Raw genomic sequence first — 26,067 nt, 5'->3', positions numbered from 1 at the left:
TTTTGAACTGTCTACAAATAAAATTCTCTTTTTCAAGAAATCAAAATGCATCAATGGTGGGGCTTTTGTAAAGCACGTCTTTAGAAATGAAAAAGAATGACGACATTTGTCATTTCCTAACTGTTTTGATACATCCACACCTTTTTTCGTCAATGCTGTGAGCGGTGCCGTGATTTCCAAAAATCAATGTATGAACTTGCAATAGAAGTTTGCAAACCCCAAAAACTTCTGTAACTGACAAACTGACTCAGGGTACGGCCATTGAGTTACTGTATTGAGTTTTGCTGGATCCATTTTTATCCCTTCAGGAGAAATATCAAAACCCAAAAAGGAAACTTTGTCAACGTAAAATGAACATTTTTCGGGTAAGGCAAACAGATGATTTTCCTGAAGTTTCATCAAAACCTGTTTCACGTGTCGAGTATGTTTGTCTCTGTCTTTTGAAAAAACCAATATGTCATCAATATATACAAAACACGACACATGCAAAACTTCCAGGAGAAAAAATTGAATGAAACGTTGGAAACAAGCCAAAGCATTGGCCAAGCCAAATGGCATTACCAAATATTCATAAAAACCCCAAGGCCTTCTGAAAGCCGTCTTCCACTAATGTCCTTCTTTTACCCTTAGCAAATTAAATGCTGATTTCAAATCAATATTAGTAAAAAACTCACACCCCTGCTTAACAATTGCCCCAAAATGGGAATGGGATAACTATCTCTTACTGTCATTGAGTTCAAACCTCTATAATCCACACACGGACGCGGCTTCTTACCCGGTACTGTCACAAAGAATATTGGCACTGCTGCAATGGAAGAAGAAACTCTGATAAAACCTTTCTTCAAATTCTCATCAATGTATTCCTTTAACTGCGCTAACTCTACTACAGATAAATTATACAAACCCCCAAATGGAGAAACTGCTCCATCTCGCAGATTGATTTGGATATCCATATCACAATGTGGGGGTAAAGTACAATTATCCTGTGGAAGAAACACATTAGTAAACAGTTGAAACTCCTTAGGAAGTGAAAAGGATGGAGAAGATGGAGAAGGAAAGGATGTGATACAACTAAATGACTCGACTTTACCTTCAAGTCCTCCCCCAAGATCCGATGAATCTATGACAGAGACTTGAGTCGAACCTAAGGAAAAACGGTGTCCTTGCATACTGCCCGATGTGAACCAAGACTGTCGATCCACCCATGGCAGACCAAAAATCGCATCGACGGATCCCAAACGAGTGATGCCAAACAAGCTCTTCAATCAAATCGGCTGATTTTCAATTGATGAGACCGTTATCGATCCTGCCCAATCATGCGTAACCATACCGCCCACCTCTTCTTTCCCATAGAATCCCACGCAAAGAATCGGAGTCTTGCGTCGTCAAGAGTGTAGTTCATTGTCCTTGACGAATCGGTCACTGATGAAGTTCGCCATGGATCCAGTGTCGACCAAAACCTTAGCAACTGCAATAACGGACCCCGCTGAAGGAGTCTGAAAAGCAACCGGGATTAGAATTTGACCCGCCTTGGAGACATCCAGTTGCACCTGGACCGTAGCCACTGGAACTTTTTCGAGCTTGTCCTGGGGCTCGTCAAAACCAAAAGGAGTTTCTGATTGGGTCAAGGGTGGCTGCACCGATGGCGGAATGGTCTGAGGAAGAGGTGTGTCCGCTCCGTTCCAAGTCCAACTGGGATGCTGTGGAATTTGGGGAGCCGGAGGCGGCCCTTCCGGATACAATGGTCATCAACGAATGATGCTCTCGCCCGGGGCCTGCAAACCATAGGACACTTCCGCCACCTGTTTTGGAACCAAGTTCTGGTATTGATCCACGAACTTCTTTCTGGCCTGGGCTGATACCGCTTGATTGGGACAGTTGTACACATTGGTGTGATTGGGTGGAGACATTTGCTGAAGACATCAAAAACAAGCTCGTTGGGCCATACAGACCGTGCAAAATAACGCTTCAAAGCGCTGTTCCGGTGTTCGAGGAGACCAAAAGGTGGAAGTTGCATCGATGTCCATTGCCTCCGGAGCCCGTGCTGACGAGTTTGGATGTTGGTAGAAGAGGGTAGGTGAGTGAGCAATGGGGAAAGAGGAGGAGTGAGAGTGATTGGAAGAAGTCTTGCTGGACTTATTTGGGGCCCTTGCAAGCGATTCCAATTGTTGTGCCGCCAAGAGAGCCATAGCCATCTTTCCTGCCAATTTCGGCTTGGTCAACCAACGCTCTGACATAGCCCAATTGATGGTGTCAAAGTTCAGGCCCTCCACATATTTGTCCATCATTGCCTCCTCCGTAGTCATCACCATCTGGCACAAAGATGCATACCGTGCATTGTATTCCACCACCGACTGTTTTCCTTGCTTACACGCCGCCAACGCTCTCTTCTCCGTGTCCGCCTGAAACTTATACCCAAACACCGCTATGAGACCCGCCTCAAAAGACTTCACGGTGAGCAGGTTAGTGTGACAAAATGGTAATCGATCCAAGTCGGCATACAAATCACTGATTCCCTGAGCGCAAGCATTCATTGTGACCAACGAGTTATACCAGTTTTCAGCCGGGCTCGGTTCATTGTGCACTTCTCCTGGTTGGTAACCAAAATGCCGCCAATTCAAAACTATCATCCGAGCTTGAGAGATGAAGAACGCTTCTTGGGGATACAAGAAATCTCTGACTCGTCAAAGGAAAGGGGCCAACTGCTTCGAATCGCCAGAAAACCATAATTCAGCAATCTTAGGGGGTTTGTGGTAAACTCTTGCCTGCTCTTGACTACTGTGCTCCGCTGCTTGATGATCGTGGGAAGGGAAAGGCATAGGTCTGCCCTGTTGAGTACGCCCACCCGCTGACTGGTAAGTCTTGCCTTTGCCTAACTGTGGAATCGGCGCTGCCGGATTCGGAACAAATCCCAAGCGCGCAAAATTTGGTCCATCCATGAAAGGTGCCGCAGAGGGTGCACCAAAGGACATCTCTGGCGGGGAAGGGTGTTGAAGGCGGTGAGTATCCTTCATGATCGATATCAACACCTCCAAGCTCGTCGCCATGCAATCCATCCGTTGTTCCAATCCCCCGGGTGCCTGTTGTTGGTCCAAAGACATCGGAGCAGCTTGATGATCCGCATTGGCCGGTGTCAAATCTTGCTGATGTGTTGACTGGTCCATTGGTAAGGCAATATTGGTTTCACTGTTACAAAGAGGATTGTTGTGAGCTCACGCCCCGCGACCTCACCAAAGGAATCACGAGGGTGTCACCAAATCACCTCGGACCGAGTTCTTAGACCTCGTTGGCCTGCGCCCTCCTAGTCCAGCAGGGAAGTACTGACACTTCCCCTGGACTAGGTGAGCATTTCCTCTTCCTCATCTCTATTGTAAATACAGCAGGGAAGTACTGGCACTTCCCGTGGACTAGATTGCAATGCATCCCTAGTTAGGTTCCAGAAGTGTTCCCTCCAAGGTTAGACCTTGTATCGCGCCCCATTGTGACCCACAGACGCCCAGATCAGTGAAGCTCGGTCACGAGCTTACAATTGTGTGCAGGATTAGTGAAATGTTGAATGATCTGATTATGAAATTTCTCCGTCGCGTCGGACAATTCCTGTGCGTTGCGTCTAAGTTGGAAATGGAGGAGCCGAGAACGAAGAAGTGAATGGTTTGGAAGGCGGTGACCCAAGGTGCGCAAGAGAGGTGATGACGCCCCCCAAACGTGGGAAGAGATATTGGAAATTGCTGGTTGATGCAGGGGAGCTTCGCGGGAAAAATTCAAATTTCGAGAACGGTGAGTCGGAGAATTGGGAGTAAGGCGGTCTAGTAAGGTGGAGTGACATAACAGGGAAGAGGAAAAGGATGTAGAGTTATAGTTTGGCGATGTCGTCGGCGAAAACCACCCTGAGACTGGGGTGGAAGATCCCGATGCATTGGAACCTCCCTCTGGTAGATTTTCAAGAGAATAAGACGGAATTTTGACTAAAAGAAATGTTGAAGATTGCTGGAATACACAAGAGAGTTCTAAATATGCTTTGAGACAAAAATCTATCTAAAGGGAGACTTTTACTTGGCTTTGTTTATGAGAGACTTATAATGTAAAGAAACCACTACTTTTGCACTTTGACTTTAAACTATTTTACTTTCTGACTTAAACTTTTTCTGACTTCTGACACAAGCGTAACTCTTGTATTGAATTTTACAAGATGCGAAATATAAAATGATGTTGCTTTCTTTTTGGAATTTTGTCGATGATTTTTGAAAGATAAGAGGATATAACAAAATAAGTCTCTTGAGAAAAAAGGAAAAAGTTTACAATCTGAAGGGACTATTTATATTCGAGAGAATTCTTTAAGAAAGATAGATTATCTAAATGAGTGTTTCTGTGTAGAGGTTCGTAAATAAGGGAACTATATCATAATCTTCAAAGGGATCTGTTTCTATTGTTTGTTTCCGACTAACATCGCAACCCCATAACTACATATTTTTTTCTTTTTGATTTTTTGTTTTCTTTTTGTTTTGTCGGTTGTTGTCCTGAGTTTGACAGGGTTGCAGGAGGCTGGTTTGTGGATGGTGTGGATGGTCGAAGGGCGGGAGCTGGCTGCTGGCAGTGAGAGGGAGGCGGGTGGGCGAGGTGTGGGTGATTGCAACCTTAACACAAGTCCCAGCCTCAATGTGGGCGTGCAGCATTTGGCTGGTTGCAAAGCGACCCCGACTGGAGGGAGGGCCTTGCACCTTAAAACAATTTCCTATGTCCATGAGCAGTTGCGCACAAAACTTGGCTTCCTGTGCCAGGAGTGCTTGGGTTCGAGTTGATACCCAGCTTCTGGTAAGATGGAAGCGTGTGATCCCCTCTTGATAGCCAAAAAGGGATGTTATGGTGGAGCTGATTTCAGCCAAGCGTCTTTTGAGAGCTGCAACCGGACAAAAGGACGCCTCCTTGTTCTGCAAAGATGATCAGCTGAGGTGCGCCAGGCTTGGCCGTCTTTTCTGCGCCTAAGGGGATCGTATATTCCTCCCGCAAAAGGGCCACGTTGGTAGCCAATAGTGCTGTGTCGTAAGCAATGGTCCCCTGCTTCATTTTATAATACGTCAACTCAGCCAAACGGGCCAGGCCCCAGAAAGCCAAGTCGCGGCGGTTGCAAGGAATGGAATGCTGGGATCCCAATCGGGGAGGTCGGCCACACCTCGGCGCTCACATCAAACCGCCGTTGGACGCGTTCCGTGGTGTATGTAGGATGGGAATTGAGAGTTGAAACCAGACGCCAAAAGTTGAAACCAGGGCAACGTTGTCTCAGCCTGGTCAAAGGGGCCAGGAGGAGGCGTAAGGACCAAAGCACATAGCTCGCAGTGTCAACTTCCAATGTGTGTTCTCAAATACTTACTACAAACAAACAGCAACAATTCATCAACCGGAAAAATTGCAATGGTATGTCTTTCTTTTGCTCCAACTCCATTCCTTGTTCTTGACCCGGCGCCCCATTCATTGAACCCCCCTGGGTCATACTGATATTTTGGAGTAATTAGGATCCCCTCAAAGGTGCCTCAAATATCATTCCGGATTCATTGGCTTCACCCCCTCTGGAGCTAGAGATTGTCTCTGTTGATGATTGTTTGTGATCTTCTCTGCTTATTCCCTTTCATGGTTTTACAGACTGATTGATGCGCTTCATGATTGATAATAGCTGAAGCATTTGCAGCCAAGCACCTCTCTGATCTTGGAATTCCTGTCGATGATTTCAAAAAACACAGCTGGAGAATAACGAACTATTGTAACCTAGCGAAGCGTGTCACGAGTGACACCTTTACTGCCGGTGGTCATGAATGGTAGGCATCCCGTCCAGCATATTCACGTCATCCGCCTCCAGGCCACACACTTTGGCCCACAGAATCCCCGCGCTCCATCTGCCCTAACTTCATGTGTATCATTCCAATCTTCTTATAGGAACATTCTCCTGTTTCCCCAGGGAGCTTCTAATGGACAGGCCAACAGCATGGTTTCAATTTACTTAAATTACTTTGATCCCGACAAGCAACCCGAGGGATGGCATGTTTGCGCCCAGTTTGCATTGTCAATTTCCAACCCGCACGACGGAACTTGTTATATTCAGTCTCGTAGGTCTCCGTTGTTATTGATCACGTTTGCGGGGTCTCTCTGATCCACTTTGACTTATCTCTACCAGAGGCGCAACATCGATTTACACACGATGCACAGAATTTTGGGTTTTCTGAGTTTGTTGAACTGCAGGAGGTCTTAGGTCCGGCCGACTCACGCGTCAAGCCTATCATAGAAAATGACGAGACTATCAGCACGGCGTATGTGCGCATTCTGAAGGATGAGACAGGTGTACTGTGGCACAACTTTGCCAAGTTTGTCCAACTTTTTGACCATTTTCAACTAATTCTTTTACTAACCCATGTCAATCTTCTCCCAAATCTTTGCAAATTGTTAAACTGTGTAGCTATGACTCAAAAAAAGCAACAGGTTATGTTGGATTGAAAAATCCAGGAGCCACTTGCTACCTGAACTCTGTCTTGCAGTCCCTTTCCCTTACAAATGACTTCCGTAAAGTCCGTCAAGTTCTGGTTGAATCTTTACTTATTTACATGGCTTCACTAATCCCATTTTCTTATCTCATAAAATTTTTAGGCTATTTACCAAATTCCAACTGAGCACAATAGCCCCAACTCTGTACTCCTGGCTCTTCAACACGTCTTTTATCAACTGCAAACATCCAATCAACCTGTTGAGACAACTAAATTGACAAAATCTCTTGGATGGAAGGCTCGTAATGCATTTCTGCAGCATGATGTCCAGGAATTTTTGCGAGTGTTGCTGGATAAATTGGAATGCAGACTGGAAGGCTCTCCTGCCGAGGGCATAATTCAAAGTCTCTTTGCTGGAAAGTATAAAACATACATCAAGTGTATGAATGGTCACTACAAGACTAGCCAAGAGGAAATGTTCCTCGGTACATTGATCTTCTCATCCCTTCTAATCTCCAAACTATGCGCAAGTAATCTACACAAATCCTGATAACATTTTGACGTCTTTTTTGGCTATACATCTCTGCAGACATCCAACTAGATATTAAAGACCTTCAGGGAAAGCCATTCAAAACGCTCCAAGAATCATTACAAGCTTACATCACGCCTGAGACAATGGATGGTGAAAACAAATACGACGCTGGCGCTGACCATGGTCTACAGGTTGCCCAAAAAGGGGTCATCTTCTTGGAGTTTCCTGCCGTACTGCATCTTCATCTGAAGTGGTTCGATTATCATCTTCCAACACATAAGCAGGTCAAGGTTTGTGAGGTGCAAAATCAACTTCTCATGAATCTTGTTGACTGATTCCCCTTCAATTTGCATTTCATTGACATCCAGATCAATAATCAACATGAGTTCCCATTTGAACTTAATCTTGCGCCTTATTTGGATGAATCGGCCAACAAATCACTCAACTGGAACTACCTGCTCCACAGTGTATTCGTCCATTCCGGAGATGTCCACCGGGGGCATTATTTTGTCCTAGTCAAACCAGACCCCAAGTCTAAATGGTATAAATTTGATGATGGGCAGGTGACCCCTGTCACGGATCAAGAAGTTTTTGAGGAGAACTTTGGAGGCAAGCTTATTACCAATGGTCCTCTCGTTAGCGCAGGAGGTGAAGGTGACACAAAAAATGCCTACGTGCTAGCGTATGTCAGAGAATCGGCGGTGGCAGACCCGCTTGCCCCCATTACCCAGGCTGACACTCCTAACCACCTTAGTAAGTTTTGAAACCACATTGACAGGCTTTTGAATGTGAATGAGTTTCAAATCACTCTAGACAGCAATCCAAGGAAAAGAAGAGTGCATGATCCAAAGAAACGGGGAGAGCAGGCAGCTAAGAAAAAACGGGAGAAGGAAGAAATACACCCTGAAATCACCGTTAAAGTATGTTCAAAATATACGCTGACAACATAGTCAATGCCTGACAGAAAATTGCTGACAAGTCGCCCTCTGGCTTACAATTCTGTAGATTATTACAGATGAAACTTTCCGATTACATGATGGTTTGGATCTGGCGCTGTTTGATGATGATAGGAAGATGCTCCCTTCCAGACTTCCAATGTTTAGTGTGGCAAGAGAGCAACCTTTTCAGGAATTCAAATCCAACCTTGCTCACAATCTGGGTTACCAACCCAACAAAATCCGTCTCTGGGTGCTGATCAACCGCAAAAACGAGACTGTCCGGCCAGAAGCTGTTGTACCTGAGGATGATCCCAAACTCAGTGAGCTTTATTACCAGAACCAGAGTCTTCAACAAAAAAAAGACAGACAAACTTTGTTAATCTTGGAACTATTTAATCTAGCAATGGAGACCGTTTGTGTCAATATGGCTTTAAAAGCTCCAGACCTCAAGCTTTATCTCGAAGTTCTTGATCCGGCACCCCAGGCACCGCCTGTTGAATCCAAGGAAAGGCTGATGATTTTTCTCAAGTATTTTGATGTTATGGCTCAGTCATCAGCTGGAGTTGGTCACTTTTATGTCCATCCTGATCAAAAAGTAGGAGATATAATCCCTCTTGTGAACAAACGCATGAACTTCGCCGAAAATCAGCCCTTAAAGCTTTATGAGGTTTGTGTTTTCACATTGCATTTTATTTGGGGTATAGGAGTATTATATCTGATTGTGCCTTCTTGTTTTTGTCCTCAACTTTCTATTTGACAGGAAATTAAGCATGGATTGATTGTTCCAATGCAACACAAAGAAACCTTTGAAAAACGTAAAACAAGGAATGGAGATATTACTTGCTTTCAGATCAAACTTCCTGACTCAATGTAAGCCCCATCAACTGATTATTGGCTATCCATTTCTTAAAAATCATTTTCTTTTGGGATTTCAAAACCAAGACTTGCCTCAATGCACACCAAACGGTTCTATCTCAATCCTTTGGGATTCTATGACCATTTCACTAAGTGGGTTTCAGGTCAATTTGAACCCCGTGATGGCAATGTGGCCACAACATCAGAAATCTCAAAAGATGAGCACGCTGCTGGAACCTGTTTGTCACTCCTGTTATCTCTCTTTCCTCCTGACTGTTTTCTTGACCCTCTTGTTGACGCACATTCATGCTTGGCTGTTTTCCAGCGGTGTTAAAAGAGAATCTCAACAAGTCCAATAAATTTCATGGTCCAAAACGCCATCAACCTCCCCCAAAGTACTCTAGTCTGGCGGAGAAGAGATTGGCAAAGCGGAAGAGGGGATCGGCACGGGATTCCGAAAAGGACTACCATCATATCCTTGTTTCTCTTCCAACCAAGGAAAACCCGGGACGACGACCTTTTATGCGGCTTCCAATACCTGGACCAAAGACTGCCCAAAAGGTCCAAACTCCTGGTAACATTCCTCACTTCCTTCTAGAAACTCATTCATTTGAGAATCCACAAACAGAAGTTTTCTACCAGCTCTTCCAAATTATCCAGACGTTTTTCAAGATGGCTCTCAATCGGAACCCACTTACCAAAGACCCAAACATGCTAGGTGGTTCAATGCGTGGGATTGGGTTTCAGCAAGGGTGTGATGAGGGCAAATTGGGTGGTGAGCTCTTTCTCTTTTTTCTTTCCTTGGACTCTTGGTTGCACCAGTAAACTTTCTCCATGTTACAAGCACCTACGCACTTTGCCCGCTTTCAGATTCGGAATCAAGAAAGGATACCAAAATGTGGAACACACTTCCTGATCTCAGCAAAATCATTGCAGCCCAAATTCAGTCGTTTTGCAAGTCTGCCTGGCGTGAAAATACTGAAGTGGCTCAAAAGTTTGGAATTCCAAACTGGCATCAACAGGAGTGGCGGGAATTTGAAGAAAATCTGCCCTATGCAGGCAATGTCATTGTCACTTTTAATGATTTACACAATGCCAGCCATGAAGATTCTCGGGACCTCAATTCGTGGACATACGGTATATTTTCATACATCAACAAAAAAACCGGGGAACCGATTCCCCCTCCTTCCAATGCACTTGGGCATGGTTTGATGTTTCCACAACACAATTGTTTAATTGACTGGAGCGATTCCAATGGCATTGTGGAAGTCTTATGGCAGACAAACAAATTCAAGCACTACACCACTCCTCCTCCTGCTCCTCTTTTATCAACTGCTGAGTACACACACTATGGTTGCTCGGTACAGTTAAATGAAAAGCTGGCTAAATCTGCTGAGAAATTGAAATCCACCACTGATGAATTTGTACATGAAAAAACCCTTTGTAAATCACAAAAAGATTCTATCTAACATGCAACCTCTGTTTGACCTTGTTTCTTCCACCTTCATTTCCTTGATGAATAACACCAATGATTTGCTGCTACATGTTAATAGAACTCAAAGACTAGCACAGTGGTATTCAACATGTTTTTTGGGCCCCTCAAATACTGATTTGTCGAATATTTGAGTATTTGGAGGTACTCGACGGAAAAACTTCCAAAATACATTAAAAACACCAAAAAATTACATTTTTTGTGTTTTTGACTTCTTTTGGCCCATTTCTGGGCCATAAATTTTTGAGGAGGTCATTCTTCAAAAATATCATGGTGCCAAAGACGCTTACAATATTGCCGGAGGCATATCTCATAATGGCGGACGCACTATTCAGAGTGCCGGACACACTTTTGATAGTGGCGGACGCACTTTTGATAGTGGCGGACACACTTTTGATAGTGACAGATAGTGGTGGACGCACTTTTTATAGTGGCGGACGCAGCGTAGCGCGCGCTCTTTTGCGCCCTGCGTGCTTAGCATTAGCGCAATTGCGCGTATCTGTGCTAACGCTACGCTAAAATCTAAAATGTATCTGTGCTAACGCTATGCTAAAAGCTAAAATAGCTTTGCACCCTGTGCGCGTAGCGTCAGCGCAGATGTGCGCATAGTGCAGCGCAGATGCGCACAATTGTGATAACGCTATACTAAAAATGAGCACATTTGCGCTGCGCTACACTACACTAAAAGCTATGGTTAGCGTAGCTGACCCACTTTTGGGCCTTTTCAAACTCATCTGGGGCCTTTGGGCCCCAGAAAAGCTTGCATTGGCCCTCTACGCGCCCCTTTGAGCCATTATTTGAATTTATTCAAATATTTGAGCTTAAATTTGCCCAGGCATTATTCGACTCGAATCAAATACAAATACGAATACTTGAATTGATTTGATTTGATGTGCTAGTCTTTGATAGAGCTGGGCACTTTGAACCTGGGTACACCCCTGGTGTGAGCCTGTGTCAGCCTTAGAGTCAGTACAGCTGACCTAAAGCCTGCCTTTTCTATCCTTATTCATATGAATCATCCTATATCTGTTGTATCTCAAGAAATATCCTTCTTTTAAATCCATATGCTGCTTATTCATGCAAAATTAACCTTAGTTAAAACATACCAATTCTCTGTAATCCTACTCCTTCTTTGAGTTCTTGAGTTACATCTCACTGGCGCTATTGTGACATGGCAAATCCACTTGGTGCGCCAACCACAAGTGATTATGTAATCAAACTCTGAAAATTTTTGTAGTGGGGATCCACCACGCATCTGAAGGATCTACAGACTTCAGCACACCAGAGCACTACCCCAGATAACCCAGGATCACCACCAAAGAGTTTACCACACTTGCAGTATACCTACTGTCACAGGCGCCTATGATATTGACGGCGGCCAACAAGCACAAGACTCTTATGTAGCTAAGTCCAGACTCATGGCTGGAGCAGTTACGCTGGGTTCCGCCGGCGGCACATGGACTCGCAAGCTCATGTTTCCCACTCAATGAGCTCATATCCCAGGTAGTTACAAGAAATTATGTGGCGTGCACGGTGGTCATGAGACCTATTTTTTGTGAATGACCTTAGCAAGTACGTTTTGAGTGTGGTCAAGCTCTAAAAATGGACGGGTGGGGGGCAAGTCAGGTGGCGTGGGGGGCGTAGGTGGCGCAGGGGCCACGGCAAATGAGTATGGTGCAAAAAAAATATTGCCTTGGCTGGGCTGTAAACTTTGAGGGCTTGTTGCAAGGGCTGAGGTGAGGCTGGAAGGGTCAGGCCGGCTCAGGGGCAATGAGCAAAGGGTTAGACGGTATTGATTGGGTTGCACGTATGTCATTGGGGGGGGGGGGGGCGTGTTTGAGTGGTTGTAGCCGTGGTTACAAGATGTGGATTGTTGCTGGTTGGTTGGGCAACAGTCTTTGGAGGACGCCCGTGGCGAGAGTTTTGGTGGTGTATGGTCGTGGCTCGAGGTCTGCATTGTTGTTGGGTGGATGTTTTGAGAGTAACGGGGCGAGGAGGAGGGATTATAAAAGGAGAGGTGGGTTTGGTGTGATTTTCCTCAGGCAACCCACGAGCTGTAATTCCAGCCAGGGGTTGTCTCAACCCCATCCGCTGTTGCAATTGCCCAGTCCTGCGGGGCATATTTGTGGGCCCCCCTTGTGTTTTAGGGCTGGGGGTCTTCCTCTCAGCGCTTTTTAACCCTGCTAGACAGGGATGGGCGTTGGGCCACGGTGGGTCAGCTTGCTGCGCTAGGTGGCTGGGTGCGGGCGCTTTTGGGTTGTGTTGTGTGGACTCTGTTGTTGTTATTAGTCTGGTTTGGTGCAAAACCTCGGCATTTTGTCAGCCTTTTTGTATGAGGTAAAACCTCTGATTTTTTTTTTGTATTTTAGATTATTGTAGGGGAAACCCTTGAATTTTTTTTCTACGAATCTGAGACTTTAATATACTTGGATTTTTTCTCAGGAATAATTCATATGAGTATGTAAAAATGACCTATTTGATCTGGCAACAAAATGAAGCTTTTACTATGGTCAAAAACTATGACAGGGGGAAATCAAGAGAAAGAGAGATGATAGAAGGGTTATGATGTTGCAGGAAGGAAAAAAATTAAAGAGAAATCTCAAAAAAAAAAAAAAAAGATCAATATAATTTGATCAATATATGCCTTCCCCAATTCATCCATGTTTGTAGTGTATATACAACAATAGAGAATTGGAAAGAAAGGAAGATGAGAGAGAGAGGATGGGAAAGGGGAATTGGGGTGCTCACCTAGTCCAGGGGAAGTGTTAGTCCTTCCCTGCTGGACTAGGAGGGCGCGGGCTGGCAAGGCCTAAGGACTCGGTCTGAGGCGGGTTGGTGACACCCTTGTGACTCGTTTGGTGAGGTCGCGGGGTGCGGGCTCACAATGAGATGCGTTTTTACTCTTTGTTGTCCCTCTGGGTCAAAAAAGCATTCCTCCCAACATCTTGTAGCGTGGCAGAAAAATTGGTCTCATACTTGCTGGATGAAGGTTGTGATTTGCTCAAGCACAACTTGAAGGATGAGCTGAACCCAGTACTGGCCTCTTGAGTCTTGAAATTTTTTTCCTCCTTAAATAATCTCCAACTAATCATTTGCTCTGGATCATCAGCCAAGACCATTAGTTTGAATCATCAAGTCAAATCCCATCGAGATACAAAGAATGCCCTGCTCTTTGACTCAAACTTTTTTTTTGGTAACCACAGTGGGGGTGAGTTTTTACTTCCCACTTTGGGGGTGGCTTGGTGTGGCCTCCACGGTTACTCCTTCCATGGCCCTTTTTGAATTCTCTTCCATGATGTGGCCCAGTTCCACTTTTGAGAGGGCCTCTTGGATCTGCAAAGGTACTCTGTTGTGCTCTGGAGCCAATCCAGCTCCTTCTTTGCCTGTGGGAGAGTAAAAGCCTTTGATTTGGGAAACAATGTGAGTCAAGTTCTTTCGTTTCCTGCTTGGTGGGCCATGGGCTGATTATATTCTGGGCAGGAATACAACAACCGGGACTATTGGATTCCGTTTTATCCCAAGTATAATTGTGATGCAGTCCAAGCCACCTACATGAATCATGTAAAAGATGCCAGAGTCAGGCCTAAAAAAAGAAAAACGTGTGATTAACTTGTTTTTCCTGTTGTTGTTGGTCTTATGGTTTGTGTTTCCTATTGTTGTTGGCCCTATTTGCTGCTATGCAAGTGGTCTGTATTTTTTACCAATTGTTGTATGCAGCTCACAATGCATGTCTTAAGCAAAATCATAGGTTCTTTTTATTTTCTTTCACACCAGCGCAAAAAGCCGCGCTTTGGCTACAATATAGCGCAGCGCAGCGCAAAAGGGCTTTATTTGCGCTATCTGAGTGCTACATGCGCTTTTACGCTACAAAAGTGTAGCACCACTGCGCTACAGGTTGCTCCCAGGGGCTACAGGGGGCCTTCCTTGTATGTATGGATGGATATTCTGTCAGCCTCAAGCGTGTTGAGAGAGTACCTCCACTCCTCAACCGCGCCATAAGACTGCAAAAGGAATAGAATCAAAGAGAGTATTCCCAATAGGGATTAATGTAATCCTTCTGAGGAAAACACTCCCTTCCAGAAAGGCACACGCCTGCTTGCGACACTAGGTCCAAAGCAACCAGAGTGTTTAAGTAGGGATCCTCTCCACTGAGAAGGATTCCCCAGCTTATTTTCACAATAGATTACACTTTGAATTACCAAGCCCACTAGACTACGACTACTAGTTGTGATTGGGGCTTAAATAGTGCCAGCCACAGAGTACATGTCTCAGTGCCTTACACGTACCAAGTACCTGCAATTGTTCACATTACATATAGTACATTCCTTTTACACCTTTTATTACATATGTATATCATTAGATACAAGCTTAAGAATGTACTCTTGTTATACATTACATTACAGATAACCATAGTTAAATATAGTTACCCTAATGTACTGTTGTTATGAGAGTTAAGTTACGTGCAAACAGTAAGATTACAACACATTGTAATATTACTGCACACTAGAGAATGTCAACCGGTACCCGTTTGGCAGTACCCGGCACCCGCGGGCGGGTACCGCCCGCACCCGCCGCGCACCCCCCAGGCGGTGCCGGGTGCCCGTTTTTTTGGAAAAAGCGGTGCGGTACCCGGGTACCGCCCCCAAGTACCGCTTTCCCCTGCCGGGTTAATCGGGTAAACCCCGGACCCCCGGCCCTTTGCCCGCTCTGGGCTGCCCTCAATAGATAGGACCAGTCATCGAGGACGGTCCCTGGTGCAGCCATCAAGGGGAGTTGTCACTCCCCTTGATGAGAAGTGTGTGCTGGTCGTTGGGGGAGCACCCTCAATGACCATGACCAACCTGTTTGATGACTGAAACAGGTCGGTCATCGCTGTGGTGTTCAAATTGGTACAGGGCCTCAAGACTGTCCAAATCAACAAGTCATCAAGATCATCAACTTCAAGAGTCCACCCCTCAAGATCAGCCATTTTCAGCTCTTCAAGATCCTCAAGATTCATTCTCTAGATTACCATCCCCATCCCTTTTCTTTTCATTATTATTTAGTCCTCTTCCTGTTTCTTGGTCCTAACACATGTACTATGTGGGTTTATTATGATGTTTTATTTCTTCACTTTATCCTGTTTGGTTTCCTCTTTAAGCTTTGTTTATTCTTTTCTTCTGCTTGTTGTTTGTTGGGTTTTGTTTTCTTTTCTTTCCTGGTGGTTTTGTTTTGTAGTTAGGGATGTGATGACATGTCCTGTGACATGTCACTCCCCAGAGTCCAAGTTTGAGTTCGAACTTGGAGGATGGGACGGCATGGGACTTGCTCTGATCCAAGAGAAATTCCATCAAACTGTTCTGATCCGCTGGCAGTATCCCCAGCATTATTCTGATCCTTCATCCTGATCCTTATCCCTTTATCATCATCATCCAATCCTCAAACAACCAACCACCGCCAACGGTATTCCATCCCCGTCGTCTCTCTACAAATCCCCCCCCAACGCTATCAAGTTCCAATCCTCATCTTATTTGCCGGACCACCACGAGGGCAGCTCAACAGCACCTATCCCCTCAACGCTCTGCCTACCGCCTGGCACGGTAGGAGTTCCACATCGCTTTTCTGGTCATTGAGAGGTCCTCCCCTCAATGACCGACCTGTTGCAGTCATCAAGGGGAGGACCTCTTGATGACGTGTCCATTCCGTTCATCAAGGACACCTCTTGGTGACCTTTTTGATGAAAAAAGCTGGAGGGTACCGCTGGTACCCGCCTAAAAGACCGCTGGTACCCGCCAGGCGGTGCCGGATGCGGTGCTGGGTGCCTGTTTTTGAAAAAAAACACGCGGGTACCGGCAGTGTAAATTATACCCGGGTCCGTTTTGACATTCTCCACTGCACACGTCAACGGTGGGTAGTTACGATAACCATGAATCCTCTTCTTTGGTCTTCAATTCAAAATTAGGAACCAAATAAAATGTTCTGTCAGCTAGATCAAGAAGTCAGAGCTCTCCTCTAAAAATTGGTGAAAGAATTTTCCATTTTTGTCAAAAGAATAAATTGATATCCCTTATTCCGTGTCAAATTTTGCAGTTACTAGTAACTAAAACCAGTAACTAAAAACTGGAAGTGTAATCAAGGATATCCAGGCAGTCTTTTTACAAAAAATGGAAAATTATTTCACCAATTATTAGAGGAGAGGTATGACTTCTTGATCTAGCTGAGAAAAATCATTAGGTGGTTCTAAATTTTAAATTAAAGACTGAAGGAGAAAAAAAACTGATAGTAACTGTTATCGTAACTACCCACCGTTGCACACGTGAAATACCCCAAGGCAGGTATCACTCATTTATCCCCTGTTACGCCTCAGTCCCTTTTTACATAACATATTGGCTATGAATTAAATACATAAACAATACATGATGTAATCCAATTCAAAGAGCACTGAATGGAACCACTGATGGGTTATGATCAGCTAGTGTACACAGCTACTGATCTAGGATTAGTACTGATCATTACACTGCCCTGATCATTTCCAATGTTGATCCTCATGAGGATCTGCTTCCCTTGAGCGCTTCCAGTTCCCCCCTGGTCCTGAAGTGCCTCCAAGTGCCTCATGTTCCCTCCTGCTCTTTTCCCCCTCTATATAAACACGCCCCCCAGGACTGTTTATCCCTCAGAATATTATTACAGAAAGGTTTAACACATACATAGTTAAACAGTGCCTTCATTCTCAAACATCTTTCAATTCAGGAATAACATCAACTCTTGATTACCCTTACCTTTCTGTAGGTAAAACCATGAACCCAAGTTGAGTTCTTCCTTGGATGCCTATTAACACTCTGTGTTGATCTGGATGTGCATTAATTGAGCAAGCCTCTCAGTCAAGATTACTGATAGAGTGAAACCTTTTACAGGTCTTACCACAAACCCATTGGCCCATCCTTGGCATCTTACACTATCATCTTGCTAGTAACAACCCTCTCAGACACGGTTAGTTACCTACAGGCTGACAAATAGATTGAGCTCTTTCCCTTCCTTCTTCCTCCTCCACTTCACTTTATTTCCCTTCCAGATATTACTTAGTTTCACATCCTTGCACTTTGTACCAGAATGTTTATCATCTTCAATTCAAAGGACCCGTAGCCTTAAGCTATTGTCACCCTTCAGTTATCATTCAGAGGTGAGTCACAATAGAGACCACCCCTGACATAGTCATACATTGGGGGGGTTCAAAGTTGAATCTTGCGCGTGCAGGAAGCGATTCAGGAGACCAAATTCAGGAAAAATTAACCCCCACCAAAAGTTGGAGATTTTTCCTGCAGCTTTGAACCCCCAATTTTACGACAATTGGTGGAGACCGATTCAGGATTTCTCCCAGCAAGTCACGATCACCCACACGTATGATACAGAACTGTTTTTGAATTCTCTTCACCACCACCCTACTACTTACTGATCTTTCCTTTGAACCATACACTTCTCAGATTTCTCTACATCAAGATGGTCCGTGTTTCGCAAAGGCAAGATACGATTAAGTTCCTTGAAACGGCCTTGGAGAACAACCTCTTGCTTTATGTAATCAATGGGGCTTTGGGACTTGACGAAAAAAGCAGCTCAGATGAGGAGGACAGAAAGTCAAGCTCCGACAAAGACGAAACACAAGCGGCCGCCAATGATGACTTGTTGCAATATATTCAAGCAGTCTATCATGAGAGGTACTTTGGTACTCGTGGACGACTTTCTCTTGCTCCGGACAACAGCAATTGGCTCATGAACCGACTAGGCGATCGGGCATTCAAGCAAGAGTTTCGGATGTCGCAAGGGGCTTTCTTGAGGCTGACTGAACAGATTTCCTCCAATCCTGTCTTCCAAAATAATTCCAACAATCCCCAACGGCCAGTCTCAGAACAACTGATGGTTGCACTGAAGCGGTTTGGATTGTTGGGGAATGGTGCATCAATTGGATTCCTTGCGCAATTTTTCCAAGTTGGCAATGGAACCGTTGAATTGTACACCAATCGATGCATAATGGCAATCTTGCAAATGCAATCAGACATTATCAAATGGCCCACCGCAGCGGAGCGAAGATCAATTGAAGAGAACTATGCTGAAGTTGGATTTGATGGCTGCGTTGGTCTAATCGATGGCTCCCTGATTTCAATCTTCGACAGTCCCAGCAAGAACAGTCCAGATTTTTGGTCTCGAAAGGGTTTCTATGCCATCGCTACGCTGATCATCTGCCATAACCGGCGAAACATCCTCTACCTCTACACTGGATGGCCCGGCTGCTCCCACGACCAACGTGTTATGGCAAATGCTAGTGTTACTTTGACTCCTGATGATTTTTTTTCTCCGGGAGAGTGTCTCCTCGCCGACTCAGCGTTTGTCACTACACCCACCATTGTTGCTGCTTTCAAACGACCAGCACACGGGCAGCTCACCGAAGACAAACATTCATTCAACTATCTGCTTGCAAAGAACCGGGTTCACATTGAGATGTGTATAGGGGCTCTCAAAGGAAGATTCCAAAGCTTGAAAGGCCTCTGACTTCGCATTGGTGGTAAGAAAGACCAAGTCAGAGCAAATGCATGGATAATGGTGTGTGATAATAATGATTTAATAATACATGCAACCTCGTGTATGTCACATATCTGATTTTTTTGATTCTTGTTCAGGCATGTGGAGTTCTCCATAACATCCTGAATCAGGGCAATGACTTCGATTTTAATGATCCCATCCTCAATCCTGGAAGAATTCTCCCCGACAATGATCTGAGTAAGCACACAAGACAGCGATCCACACTGGCTGGGCGTCAGCAGTGTGAAAAAATTAAGAAACAAGTACTTGATTTTAATGAATGAAATAAATCCTGCTACAAACAGCTGGCTCAACTACCAGCTCCAAGATAGAGAGCATAATTGCCCAGAGAAAAAACATGAGAATGGCGCAATCGGCCATAGAACAAAGGGAGGGAATGGCACTAACAGCCAGAAAGAGAGTTCTTGAATTTATCACGGATACATCAGTCTGCTACTTGGATGTGTGTATCTCGGGGGTAGGCTCGGGTACCTGCCACCCCCCCTGGGTACCCGCCGGCGTGTGCCGTGTACATGATTTTGGCTGACCAACGGTGTCCCGCCCTGATGCGCGCGTGCCGAGCGCGCCTCAGCGCTTGTACTGTTGGATTACGTGTAATCCGACAGTACGAGCGCCACGACTACTCACCACCAACCTAAGCAAGCAAGCAGATTATGAAAAACACAGCCAGTCTAAAGAAAAAACAACCATCTCAACTCCACGCAAAGCCGCCAAAAACGCTGCAGGCCAAATGAGCAACATCAATTTGAAAAATCGATTCGTTCTTTCCGTCAAGCTGGTGTTATTCCGGCCCCTTTTCCTTGGAATACAACCCTTGACGAAGTACGTTTTTTCCCCTAAATCTCTTTCTATGGTTGCTCTGGTTGCTGGCAAGGCACAGCAGCGGTCTGCCCTCCAGAGCGCACCAATCAATCTCTCTCATCTCAACCACATCAATCAGTAACTGACATCCTTTTTTAATTTGCCGGCTGAGAATTATGCAAAACGTTTGAATATTGGATCCAATTTTTTCTCTACCTGCGGTGTCAGGATCCACGTAGCTAGGACAGCAAACCTCCTCCCTTGGAACACCTCGACAAAGTAAGTTTTTTTTTTCCTAAATCCCTGTTTATGGTTGCTCTGGTTGCTGGCAAGGCACAGCAGCAGTCTGCCCTCCAGAGCACGCCAATCAATCTCTCATCTCGACCACACCACTCAGTAACTGACATACTTTTTTTAATTCTACGTCTGAGATTTATGCAAAACGTTTTAGGAAAAATGACACATAACCACTCGAAAGAACCATCTTCTTGTAGTGAGTCATCAAGTCCATTCACCTTTGCCCCAGCTCATCGTCCAATGAATACTAAAACTGCACTCTACTCTTGACAACAGCTGCTAGTGGCAAAAACCAGCTACATTCGTCGGCTGCTGCTCCTAGACAAAGTGAAGCTTTCAAGCGTCTGGGACAGGCAAGTTTGGTTTCGTCGTCCATTTTCAAATCCGCACCTTCCACTCCCAATCAGCCATCCCGTCCAGCACTCAATCATCAGCCATCTACCGTTGCACAGACCGCCGCACATTCTACCCCGGGCTCTCGCATCTCCTTCACCCAACACCGTGCCCCAGGTACTCAGAGTCAAATGGCAGCTGCTTTGCAAGGCCTTGGAATTGCCTCCCAACTTTTGTCAGCTGTAGATACCCATCGTCCCCCAACTGCCACTTGCCCCTTACCAACTCCTACCCCCTCGACTCCCCTCCAAGGCCCTCACAAGCCTGGCACCAAGCGCAAAAGCGATGAGAACCTTCCCATCCCTCCTTGACCGCATCCTAACCTCCCACCCTCTGCACCACCTCTTCAAATGATCAATCAGATGAACCAGAAGGCCCACCCCCCTCCTCGGCAAAGCAGCGCATTCAATGTTCTCACGCGCAACGCTCTAGTCACCTCATCCCCCTTCAAAGCGTCTGGCTCGGATCCATCAATCAACAAGTCTACCTCTAGCTCCTCCAAACACCTCAACCGCACAACCTCGTCATTGCCCTCCACATCATTCACTCCATCCTCTGAAGGCGACGAAGCTTCCTCTCATGATTCAGACGTGGCTCCTGGCACTCCGCCATCGCATGCCAGACCCGATCTGCCTGTCCCTCCAACTTCCCCCCGCGCAGGTGGCAGCGCCAACGGAGTGCTCAAGACGCAGAGACTTGGTGGTCCCCAAAGCTTCACTCCCCCTCATGCTTCCCGGTCTTCCGGCTACGCCTCTGAACCCAAAAAGGGTGGTCAGGATTGCCGAGCCCCGTCTGCGCTAAGCTGCCCGAATAGGCGTCGTGAGCTTCGCAAAACAGTTACCTGGGGTGGCGAAGACGTGCTCGAGCTTGAATGGGAAGAAGAATGGCGCCGGACCAGTAACGCTTCATCCTTGGATTCGCAAATATCCAACTCAAAACCCAAAGATACATCAGACATCAGCACTGACTCTGATCTCAGCGAAGCCCCTCAAGCGCTGATCGACCACCCCAATCCTAAACACCAGTCGCATCCATCTGAATTTTGGAATGAGTCGTCGGGCACTACGACATACGCCCACCAAGCGCAAGCCAGACGATGGCCACAACCCCAAGCCAGCCAAGATCTCTCTCCTTGCCAGCATCCAGGAGCTGCCCTTTGTCCCCTTCAACCCCCATCCGGGCATTTCCAAGGCAAGCATGATCCGAACCGGAGTAAGTCCTAAACCACAACAACACAGAATATACACCAGCACTAACACCCTCTCCCCCTCCAGCTGCTGCCCAGGCCTCCAGAGACCGTAAGGAGCATGTCGCCAAGCTCGAGAACAGGTTCAGGGAGCTCAAAGAACAGGTCTGGATCCTGTCAAGACCCCCGCCAGCGATTCCCTGTCTGCGGCCATGCTGCCAGCAAGCAGCCGGCGAGTCAAGCACACCGAGAGAATCGGTGGTCAAGAGATCGGAGAGCCAGCTATGTATGTATGCGCCTACCCTAGGTCATAGCAGGCAAGCCTTGCCAGCAAGCATGTGAATTGTCCGCCGACAAGCAAAGCTAGTCCAGAGGGGACCGGGCTCCAGTACTCTTCTGGGATCCAACGGCCCAATGGGAGCAGGGAATTAAAAATATTAGACAATGGCAGAGCCACACTCCCGCATTTGGAGAGCGCTCCACCGGCGCGGGGTCACCCTTTAATATTAAGCTTGGCCTTTTTAAAAGTATTGACCAACGGCGGAGCCCAAACTTAACTAATTCCCTCCCAAGTTCGCGCCTCCACCCTTGGACTTAGCTAAGTTTGGGCGGAGCCCCACTCCCCCATTTGGCGCCCGCGCGGGGTCACCCTTTAATTTGAAGCTTGGCCTGTTTTTGGTTCTTCGGCTGCGACGAGCCAACAGCAAAGTAAGATGGAAGAACTCAAGAAACCACATGTGATGATACCCGGAGACCATATCACAATCAATTGAAACAAACCCTCCACAAAGACCATCAAGCTTCGCCTGGGCTTACTATTGCTACCTTCGTGACGGGCAATCAACCGCCAAATGTCAATTTATTGTTGCAGCTTGATCTCGCTGCGTTGATCAGATTGGGCTCCTCCTGGGTGACAGATTAACCCAGTTCTCCCTGCCCTTTTTCAGCGTGCACGCTGGCGCCTCCACCAGTCCCTTTTTTGTGACAAGACCGGCTCAAAATCCTTATCATACTCGCTTGCAACCTTAGTTAATACCCGTGTAAGAAGTGAAATATTTATACTTTTTTTATTTAAAGCTGTCAAAGGAATATTCATGCGCTTAGTTATAATGATTCTAGAGGAATATGTCAAAGGACTAGTTATGCGCTTAGTGAAAATGATTCTAGAGGAATAGTAGGCAAGGGCAAGTTGTGCCCTAGTCTTCGTCGGGATCCGGAAAGAGAATCGCTCCAAAACTCCGACTCTCTTCCAAGTTCAGTTGGACCTTTTGATTGGCTACATCGGTATTCATGTCCTCTGCAATGAGACAGCTGGCCACTTCTGGGAGTAACACTTTCCGTAGGAGGAAATCATTTGACAACGGAGGGGCCAGGGGAAGGGTCTCATTTTTGAACATCACTTTAAGCCGGCCAAGTATTATCTGATAGCCACGAACACCATAGCTAGGAAAAAGCTCAATGGTAAGGTAATATCATTCAAGTGAGAAATAGCTAAGTTGATTCACTCACTATCCTGGCTGTTCCATGTGAAAGTTGGAAAAATCGTGCACAACACTTTGGACTCTCTGTCTACCACAGGATTGCCATAGTTCTACAGCGCTATTCATGAAGTTGGAAGGTACCTTGCGTTTATAGACTTTTTCTAAGTGTAACTTGAAATTTTGGACGCGGCTGGCGTTGACTGGCTATCAGCAAACAATACCAAAAGCCTATAGCAACATTGCAACCTCATAAAAGACTCACGTTGGGAGAATTTCAAAGTCAATGTGAATTGGCCATCCTCTACTTATGCCCATAGGTATCAACGTGGTCTCAGCGCGGTGAAGCTGAAAGTGTTCAGCAATTCTTGGAAACTGTGAAAGAGTAGATTCTCAGCTCAGTCTTCTTGCAAATTAAATTTAGAAATTTAACAGTTGGGACTCACCGGTAGATGTAAGGCTGCAGGATTGGATGAACCAGACCAAAATTTAACCTCTGGTACGCCTTTAAGATATTTGTTGAGCTTGAGGAACCGGGTCAAAGGATTTGAAAGGATTTCTTCATCACAAAAACAGCATAGATCTCCCGTTGAACACGTTCTAAATGTCAGTTTTTATTAGATTCAGCACATAAAACAACATAAGAGAACCTTGATTTTGGGCCTCATCTGTGGGAAACTCGGCGGGCAAGTCATCATCATCATAATTTTCCTTTGGCTGAGAAGGCTTAGCAAACATCTCCTTGCTTTGGATACAAATTCCTCTAGCCTGGAGTGACTGTGTCATCTGTTCCAACAGGTCGAAATTGGGGGCCTTGAACAAGTTGGTATTAGTTGCACTCAAGTGATTAGGTAGTATATGTGTTGGAGGCGTTAACTTTTGATGCTCAATCGATCTTCTTGGCACGCTGCTTGTTGAGATGGTTGAAGTTATTGGGTCGATTGACTTTGTAGGGCCTTTGAGAGACTTTGATCGGGTTTTCTTGGATCTTGATCGCTTCTTGTGCTTGGGGGAATCAAACTTGAAGCCAAGGTGGTCAAGTAAACTGGGATTGGGCATTTTGAGAGGCGGAAATCAGGTGGTGACGGTGTGGATGATAAAAAGAGATTCTCTAAGAGTTGATAGGAGATGGGCAAATAAAAATTGGATCGTAAAGCTCTAAGGCCAAATACATCTACTCTCCCACACTTGAGCAACATCATGGGAATTATTTTTGAATGGCACAGAATCTTTTGCAATTTGCATGATTAACGGACCACCCACCTTCCCTTCTCACCACAACAAACAAGACAATGGATGAACCAACCAGACACACTCGCTGGGATCAAGACGGAATCAATGGAGGCCCCTCAAGCATTGCGATTATTGTTGAATGGCTAACTACGGGTAACAACTACCTCAGATGGCGGGGACGTGAGGCGCCTAACCCAAACGGACAAGCCCAAATGTGCCCAGAGATCCTGGAGTTGATGCATGATCATGGTATAACTCATTGTGAACTGCAAGGTATTATGTTTATTTTTACCAGCCCTATGAGCTTTTCATATTTCTTATATCCTCAACTGTATTACCCTTACAGATATACCGGTGAAAATTGATGCTCTTGTGCGCCAATACTGCTCAGCACAAGCACACGTTTCACTGACTCAAATAGACAACCGTCTGGAACCTCAAGAAATCCAGGCCTACATGCTCAGACTGTGCCCATACTGGGTTATGCTTGACCCCATCATAGGACCTCTAGAATCAAATCAAACCCAATTTGTCATGGGAGAAGAGTCTGATTCAGAATCAACAAACAGTACTTGATTTCATTGCTAATTTTTCTCTGACAGGCCTTTATGTGATAGAGATATGCTGTAGTTAAAATGGGGAAATCTACACTAGTACACCCTTTGATCAATCTGAGTCGTTGCTGCTTTCACTAGTGGCTGAATCATCTGAGATGGGATTTTTACTTGATCCTTGTCCAAACTGTTTCTCGATGAACTTCTCGATGTGATTGTTGCTAAAACCGGCCTTTTTGAGATCTGTCATACACGCAATTCGAACTCAAACAAGCTCTGCCTCTGCGTGGGCTCGTCTGACTTGAGCGTCTGATTCTTCAATACGCAATCGGCGTTTGTCGATCTTGATGCGCTTCTTCTCTTGAGAAGATTCCAATGCCAATCGATTTGTCTCACGACGCTCCTTGAATCGAAGGGACTTGGCGCGAAAGTCATTGCTCTCACTGATTGCTTTTTCAAGTCCTTGTGGGAGGCTCGCTGTCACCAAGAGTTCTCAATCAGTTCAATTCGGAACCAGCAAAGAATGTGCTAGCATACCTTTCCTGTTTTTGTATGATGCCTTGCGCTTCAAGGAAGAGTCAGGCCCAGGAGACAATGGTTCATCAACATCGATCGTTTGGTTTGTGGCAAGCGGTACCTTGATTGGGCTGGTCTCCTCTTTGTCTTGATCAGATCCAAGCAAGTGGCTTGCTGTCACCAAGAGTTCTCAATCAGTTCAATTCCGAACCAGCAAAGAATGTGCTAGCATACCTTTCCTGTTTTTGTATGATGCCTTGCGCTTCAAGGAAGAGTCAGGCCCAGGAGACAATGGTTCATCAACATCGATTGTTTGGTTTGTGGCAAGCGGTACCTTGATTGGGCTGGTCTCCTCTTCGTCTTGATCCGATCCAAGCAAGTCGGGAACCAAGCCCTTTGTCAAGTCAACCAATGCCTCGGGCTTAGTACAAGTTCGATCTCCCATGACTTCATCCAATTCGTAATGGTATTTACTGATCTTGAGTACTGCAGCTGAATGAAGCATAATCAATCTGATGCTTCATGAGATCTCGTGAGGAATGTGAATGGGACATACCTCTTACGTTGTTGGTCCCATTAGCAATGTCTTCATCCAAGACGCCTGAGCCGGTGTTATTAAGCCAGTTGCTAGCCTTACAGTAATTCTCTTGGAGCTCTTGAATCTTTGTTTGGATATCTTTGTTGTTACGGTGATCAATACCACGTTCTTTCATGATTGCTACAACTTCACTCGCTAAAGCCTCCTTGT

At 45.6% G+C, this 26,067-nt stretch overlaps 6 protein-coding genes across 6 annotated transcripts; 4 read left to right on the top strand and 2 right to left on the bottom strand.

Moving 5' to 3' along the window:
* Positions 1-5,409: 5,409 nt before the first annotated feature.
* Positions 5,410-9,620, top strand: PtA15_15A148 (uncharacterized protein; the record flags this gene model as incomplete). Its single annotated transcript, XM_053163324.1, has 15 exons — positions 5,410-5,412; positions 5,511-5,595; positions 5,669-5,810; positions 5,929-6,098; positions 6,167-6,353; positions 6,446-6,554; positions 6,634-6,955; positions 7,060-7,292; positions 7,371-7,755; positions 7,840-7,922; positions 8,008-8,260; positions 8,342-8,607; positions 8,701-8,810; positions 8,883-9,034; positions 9,121-9,620. 15 exons carry the CDS (start codon positions 5,410-5,412, stop codon positions 9,618-9,620), a joined length of 3,000 nt encoding a protein of 999 aa, XP_053027311.1.
* A 10,498-nt stretch (positions 9,621-20,118) lies between these two features.
* PtA15_15A147 (uncharacterized protein) lies at positions 20,119-20,663 on the top strand (the record flags this gene model as incomplete). Its single annotated transcript, XM_053163323.1, has 2 exons — positions 20,119-20,155; positions 20,236-20,663. The coding sequence occupies 2 exons, from the start codon at positions 20,119-20,121 to the stop codon at positions 20,661-20,663; spliced, it is 465 nt and encodes a 154-aa protein (XP_053027310.1).
* Positions 20,664-20,702: 39 nt separating this feature from the next.
* On the top strand, positions 20,703-21,880 carry PtA15_15A146 (uncharacterized protein; the record flags this gene model as incomplete). Its single annotated transcript, XM_053163322.1, has 2 exons — positions 20,703-21,564; positions 21,627-21,880. The coding sequence occupies 2 exons, from the start codon at positions 20,703-20,705 to the stop codon at positions 21,878-21,880; spliced, it is 1,116 nt and encodes a 371-aa protein (XP_053027309.1).
* Positions 21,881-22,734: 854 nt separating this feature from the next.
* On the bottom strand, positions 22,735-24,075 carry PtA15_15A145 (uncharacterized protein; the record flags this gene model as incomplete). Its single annotated transcript, XM_053163321.1, has 5 exons — positions 22,735-22,981; positions 23,048-23,209; positions 23,282-23,391; positions 23,463-23,575; positions 23,667-24,075. The coding sequence occupies 5 exons, from the start codon at positions 24,073-24,075 to the stop codon at positions 22,735-22,737; spliced, it is 1,041 nt and encodes a 346-aa protein (XP_053027308.1).
* Positions 24,076-24,308: 233 nt separating this feature from the next.
* Positions 24,309-24,825, top strand: PtA15_15A144 (uncharacterized protein; the record flags this gene model as incomplete). Its single annotated transcript, XM_053163320.1, has 2 exons — positions 24,309-24,498; positions 24,596-24,825. 2 exons carry the CDS (start codon positions 24,309-24,311, stop codon positions 24,823-24,825), a joined length of 420 nt encoding a protein of 139 aa, XP_053027307.1.
* Positions 24,826-25,068: 243 nt separating this feature from the next.
* Positions 25,069-25,625, bottom strand: PtA15_15A143 (uncharacterized protein; the record flags this gene model as incomplete). The annotated part of the gene is made up of 3 exons (XM_053163319.1): positions 25,069-25,280; positions 25,341-25,493; positions 25,610-25,625. 3 exons carry the CDS (start codon positions 25,623-25,625, stop codon positions 25,069-25,071), a joined length of 381 nt encoding a protein of 126 aa, XP_053027306.1.
* Between the last annotated feature and the right edge of the window lie 442 nt (positions 25,626-26,067).

Source organism: Puccinia triticina, chromosome 15A (genome assembly GCF_026914185.1).
Source record: "Puccinia triticina chromosome 15A, complete sequence".
Lineage (NCBI taxonomy): Eukaryota > Fungi > Basidiomycota > Pucciniomycetes > Pucciniales > Pucciniaceae > Puccinia > Puccinia triticina.
The sequence above is the reverse complement of the archived record's forward strand: the minus strand, read 5'-3'. Positions and strand labels throughout refer to the sequence as shown.